This window comes from Molossus molossus, unplaced genomic scaffold, assembly GCF_014108415.1.
Source record: "Molossus molossus isolate mMolMol1 unplaced genomic scaffold, mMolMol1.p scaffold_m16_p_5, whole genome shotgun sequence".
Lineage (NCBI taxonomy): Eukaryota > Metazoa > Chordata > Mammalia > Chiroptera > Molossidae > Molossus > Molossus molossus.
Window position 1 is genome coordinate 54,556,741 of NW_023425388.1, and position 6,000 is coordinate 54,562,740.

Sequence of the window (6,000 nt, forward strand, 5' to 3'; positions counted from 1 at the left end):
CTGTAGTTGTAGGACTTCCATTCTGCTTGATGGTAGGTGGTCTGAATGATGGTTGTTCTGTAGTTTAATTATAAATTTGATGTGGTTGTGGGAGGGGGCGATACCATGTTTACCTTCACCGCCATCTTGACCGGAAGTCTCACCTGCTATGAATTTTAAAGGCAGGAGTATTCTGCCTTGAAGACTTTTAGACCAGAGATGTGAGTTGAAAACCAACTCAATATCACACAAAAAATATGGTCTCATTTTTCTATAGCCACGCCTCACTTTTTTGAGCCAAACACAAGAAAAACCTAAATTAGGACTCTCTCTCCACATAATCCTCAATGTTAAAATCATCATAATTTGCATCTTCAGATATGAAGTTTTGACAATGTGTAAGACATTAAAATATGCCATAAAGAATACAGCTTTTTTCAAAGAACTTTATGAAGACCCCTAGTTATAGACAGCCCAACCCCACCTGAGAAGCCTCTCCTACATTCACTCCTCAAAGTCTGGAACTTTCAAGGTAAAACATTAATACTTGTTTTAAAGCCACAGACGCTCTCTTTTTTAGAGGATCTAAGTTACTATTTTGTTTTCAATAGCTGTATCCGCAGTGGCTATTTTGAAGTGAAACACACACACACACACACACACACAATTTGAGTGCACAAGTCCCTTGTAATGAAAAACCATCCATGTTGTTTTTAAGGTGTGTTGTATTTATCATGAAACAGGAGAAGCAGTGGCCTTCTGCTCTCACATTCACAGGAGTATAAAAGGCAGCTGCATCTGAGCAGGACTGGATAGAACAAAGAAGTTGATAAAACATGCATGCACACAGGCTTTGAAAATACGTGAAAATTTAGATTTCTCTCTTTTTTTTTTTTTTTTTTATCCTCACCCGAGGATATTTTTCCATTTTTTGTACAGATAGAGTGGGAGGGAGAGAGAGAGAGAAACATCGACATGAAGGGACACATCGAGTGGCTGCCACCCGCACGACCAACCAGGGCCAGGGACAAACTGCAACCGAAGTACGTGCCCCTAGCGGGAACCGAACCCGGGTCTCTCCGGACCACAGGCCGACGCTCTAACCGCTGAGCCAAACCGGCCAGGGCTCTCTCTTTTTTTTAAATCCTCACCCGAGGACACGTTCATTAATTATTTTAGAGAGAGGGGAAGGGAAAGAGAGAGAGAGAGAGCGACATCGATCAGTTGCCTCCAGTAAACTCCACAACCAGGGAACAAACCCTCAAACACACAACATTTCAGTGTATGGGACGATGCTCCAATCCACTGAGCCACACTGGCCAGGTAGATTAAAATAAGAATTCCCTAATACACTCTGCTCTCTTAACAAAACCAGTTAAAAATTCTTCTTCTAATTTCCCTTCAAAATTGTGTTAAATTTACTAATTGGAAAGAACTACGCTGGTAAGGCACATAGCTCCTTCATTCTTGTCAAATTCATAATGGTCAATTTCACTGTATACTTTTAGCTTTGCTTCATAGGCTCATCAGCCTTTCGGTTACTATTTCCCCCCGGACCCCAAAAGCATGGGTACTCAACCTCATGGTGTGTTTGTAACATCTCTTTCAGAGTTGTTAATGGCTGCGACTTATACATTTGGAATTCTTTTCCAACAGAAAATAACATTGTGTAACCTCTTAAATTTAATAGTGAGTTAAGCACTACATATATTTCAAGAACATTCCCATTGGGATCTCTCCAAATCCACCTCAGTAACTGAGAATTGAGTACTTTGCCAGAAGTCTTAGTTAACTGACCGATTCTTACCTATTGTCAATGTTGTTGCCCCATTAATTTATTGTTAAACCGTATCTTCACACGCGCGCGCACACACACACACACACACACACACGAAAAAAAATTGGGCTGACAACAAGGTCAATACTATGAACTCTCTGATGTTATATCCACAAATTTTAAATGTCAAGAAATGTAACTGTGTGGATCTTGGATGCTAATTCCCCATTGCTCTTTGCTGATCAGACTATGTCTGGAGCATTTTTAGGCCTGTTCAGAATACTACTCTTAAAAAACACATATATAAACTGAATATCATACATAGGAAAATGATAGAAGTAGGAAAGAGACTTGATACAATGCCATATGGGTAATAAGATAAAAATCTTGAAGTTATTTAATCTAGAGATAAGAAGAAAATACGAGATCATAGTGGTTGTAAAATATTGCAAATATTGAAGGATGTCGATCTAGTACCACTACTAGTAGTGATAGGAAAGAATATTTCAAACCAAGAAATAATTTACAAACAAAGCTGAAATTTGCTACTAATTTCAGAGGTGGTTAATTTATCTTCTTTGAAGGTTCATTCATTGCCTGTCCTTTGTAAGAAAGACAATACTGAGCTGAAAATTATATAAGTTTTCACTAGGCATTACCTATCTTTCCATTTTCCTGTAGATACAGTGGAAGCAGTTTTTGACTTCATTCAGAGGAGCCGAAGGATGATTGTTGTCCTGAGCCCAGACTATGTGACAGAAAAGAGCATCAGCATGCTGGAATTTAAACTGGGTGTCATGTGCCAGAACTCCATTGCCACCAAGCTCATTGTGGTTGAGTACCGTCCCCTTGAGCATCCACACCCAGGCATCCTGCAGCTGAAGGAGTCTGTGTCTTTTGTGAGCTGGAAGGGAGAAAAATCCAAACATTCTGGTTCTAAATTCTGGAAGGCATTGCGGCTGGCTCTTCCCCTGAGAAGTCTGAGTGCCAGCTCTGGCTGGAATGAGAGCTGTTCTTCTCAGTCTGACATCAGTCTGGACCATGTTCAAAGGAGGAGAAGTCGTTTGAAAGAGCCCCCAGAACTCCAGAGCTCAGGGAGGGGTGCAGGTGCCTCGCCAGCCTCAGACACAATGTCCAAACACAGAGGGAAGCCTTCTGCAGCCTGTCGCTGCTGTGTCACCTACTGTGAAGGAGAGAGTCACCTTAGGAGCAAGAGCCGGGCAGAGATCCATACACAGCCCCAGTGGGAGACACACCTCTGTAAGCCTGTTCCCCAAGAGTCAGAAACTCAATGGATACAAAATGGTACCAGATTGGAAACCCCTGTTCCCCAGATCTCAGCCCTTGCTCTTCACCATTTCACGGATTTATCTAATAACAATGACTTTTATATCCTATAATTACTATGTGGTGGGTGGTAGCTGCTGTCTCTAGCAGCCCTCTTTGTGTCATGAACCTATGAGAATAATTGACATTTTTATCATCTAATGGACTAGCAGATTGTGTCCCCCTTTATTGATTTTTAAAAACTATTTATTTCTAGGAGACAAAAGACCTGAAGAACCTGCATCCAGAATTATTGCCTCTAATGGCCTCAGAAGAGCACACTCTTCTTGGCCCCTAGAAGGTCAGTATGTGCAAGTCACCTAAAGTCTGATCCTCTATCTTTCCCAATGGTTTAAAACTGAGCGAGGGATTTCAATGTTTCTTTGAGTTTGTTGATCAACCTCATATTATGAGTCAGTCAGAAGTACTTGGGCCATGACACAGGGTATATATATATCCCAAGGAACATTATGGGAATGAGTTTATTCTAGTGGAAGCTGTAGGACTAAACTCAACAGAAAATCTGCAGCGCATTTTCCCTGGGAGAACCAAACACACCCACACAGGGATACATGGTGTTCTGTCTCACTGTAAACTAGTGTTCTCTAAACTGCCTAAAGTTGTTAGCATCAATAAAGTTATATTTTTATGTGATTTCATTTGTACTAACACATTTTTACCCTCCCCTCTCTCTTCTCTACTTTTTATGGTTTTTTTATTTCATATCCGAATAGTTTTCCATTTTAGGAAATCAAGATTTGGTTTAGGTGTTAGAAAAGCTGAGATGCCTCTTTAGTTTCTTTCTCATGTATATTAGTAGATATCTGAAAAAGGACCAAAGGAAAGCAAGAAAATGTTTCAAATAAAGTAGAAGTTTACGCAAAAATCTTCTTATATTTTTAGAACCGAAAGCAGAAAAATTCATTATTGTTAGGGGTTTAGTGTAGAGTTTTGTGTATGAATCCCTTCTTCCCATTCAGGATTCTGAGAAGGGATCATCAACTTAAGTGTCTACAAGAATCAGAAGGTAGTACAAAGAAAAAGGAGGCCAAATATAAACATAATATACGTGCTCTCCATGCAGGGCCACATATATAGGGACATAGGTACAGTTATGTACTTCCTCACGCTCAACATTTTAGCACAGTCATGGGAGGCACATGGCATTTGATCTCTCAGTCAGGGAGATAATAGAGATGATTGGATCTGTAAGTAATTGAAGAGTATTTATTTCTTTTTAAAGGGAGTGGCCTCTCCTAAGCTCCATCTTTACTTTATCATTGATTTGCCACTTCATTGTCAGACAGTTCAGTTTTTAAGAAGAATCTAAAAATTCAGATTTTTCTGTAATCTCTCAATTGTGCAATGGCTTAAAATAAAAAGGAAAAAGCAAGAAAGCAAAGAACCAACCAAAATACATAAACACATATTCAGCCTGAGAGCCACTAGTTCATCATTTCAAAACTACAATATTCACCCAATGAACGTAAATCCAAATGCAGATTGAAGTGTCCCTGGCAATACTGAGACCGAAGAAGAGAAGAAAATAATGGGAGGTGTTTATTCCCTTTCTAACTGCAAACATCTGAGCCCTCAGAATAGGGCGGCCGTGACCTAATGCTCATCAGGGGAGAAAAAGCTGGAAAATAGTGTGCCTTCCATTTACTCTGTAGAGGTTTCCTATCTGGTGGGTTTCCTGCAAAAAAAATTTGAAGTACAATCTCCTCCTCCTGAACAGAAACAGAATAAAAACAGGTAAAGACCATCCCAGACATGAGCAGTCAATATATTAGTCTAGGCTGCTAGTGAGTTATGGCCCAATGAAGGTCAGCCTCTCCCAGTCTCTTACAGTGAATAAGGGGTGGAGAAAGAAATCAGAAGCTTTCTCCCACTACTTCTCTTGGAGAGAAAAGCAGAATCTTTTTCTGTTGAAACAAGAAACTGTTGGGTCCTTTTTCTGTTAAAAGAAAAAGATGAAATAAGAAAGATCCTCCAGAGTAAAGGTGACGGACTGTGGCCTCCTAAAGAGAAATGGCAAGCCACCCTACCTAAATATCCAACAGGAAATGACTGAGCACAACCTGTGTTTCATGTCCCATTCTTTCTTGAAGAGATTAATTCATCCTTCATTTACGTGCAAGGATCTTCGCTTGGAAGACAGTAGTTTCTCCTCAAATTTGCTAATAGTGGGTAATGAAAGTCACTCCATATCCTAAGAAGGAAGAGAATGTTTTCCCCCATAATCAGTTTTATTCCTGGATTATTTTTTAGTGAAGAAAAGCAAATGAAAGGACTTTTGGCAGAAGTATGAAAATGAAACATGAGCTCTTATTATGAACAAGTAGTGAGATAATTGTGGTGTTCTCGATATAAGTATAGTGCAAGCAGTAAAAGGCCATGCTTTTTGGCATTGACTATACAGGGTTCAGAAAGATAATCAATCATACTTTTATTGCATAAAGAAAGGTTAGGAGATCATGTTGCTAGTTCCCGACCCAGCATTCTACAATTGAAGAGAATATTCAGTGCCATATATTTCAGTGAGACAAATGGCAATAATAAATAAAATTTCCTCATGGGTCATGTATATTCATAATTGAAATGAGATTGTAAGTTAAATTGGTATTATTTACATAGAAATATTACCTATTTAGGAGCATGAGTTTTAAGTCAAGTAGAGAAGACTGTGAGTTCTGCTTCTCTCCTGTTTGACAGTAGCCTATCAAGACCTCAATTTCCTGCTAACTAAAATAAAGATAGCATTAGTAAACTTACTGGGTTTTGTGGGCATTAAAAAATAAAATGCACGTAAGTGTTTAGCCCCGTACCTGGAACATTGTAATTGCTCAATAAGCATTGGCAGTAATATACCCAGAGTAAAATCCCTTTCATGGCTGCATAAACTTACCTTTGTACAG

The 6,000-nt window shown here is 39.4% G+C and overlaps 1 protein-coding gene across 1 annotated transcript in view; it reads left to right on the forward strand.

Moving 5' to 3' along the window:
• Positions 1 to 3,156, forward strand: part of LOC118617067 (interleukin 1 receptor accessory protein) — a 148,253-nt gene extending 145,097 nt beyond the window's left edge. The window contains exon 11 of the mRNA XM_036242589.1: positions 2,438 to 3,156. Within this exon, the coding sequence (XP_036098482.1) occupies positions 2,438 to 3,156 (719 nt within the window). The remainder of the gene's footprint in view (positions 1 to 2,437) is intronic.
• The last annotated feature ends 2,844 nt before the right edge of the window (positions 3,157 to 6,000 follow it).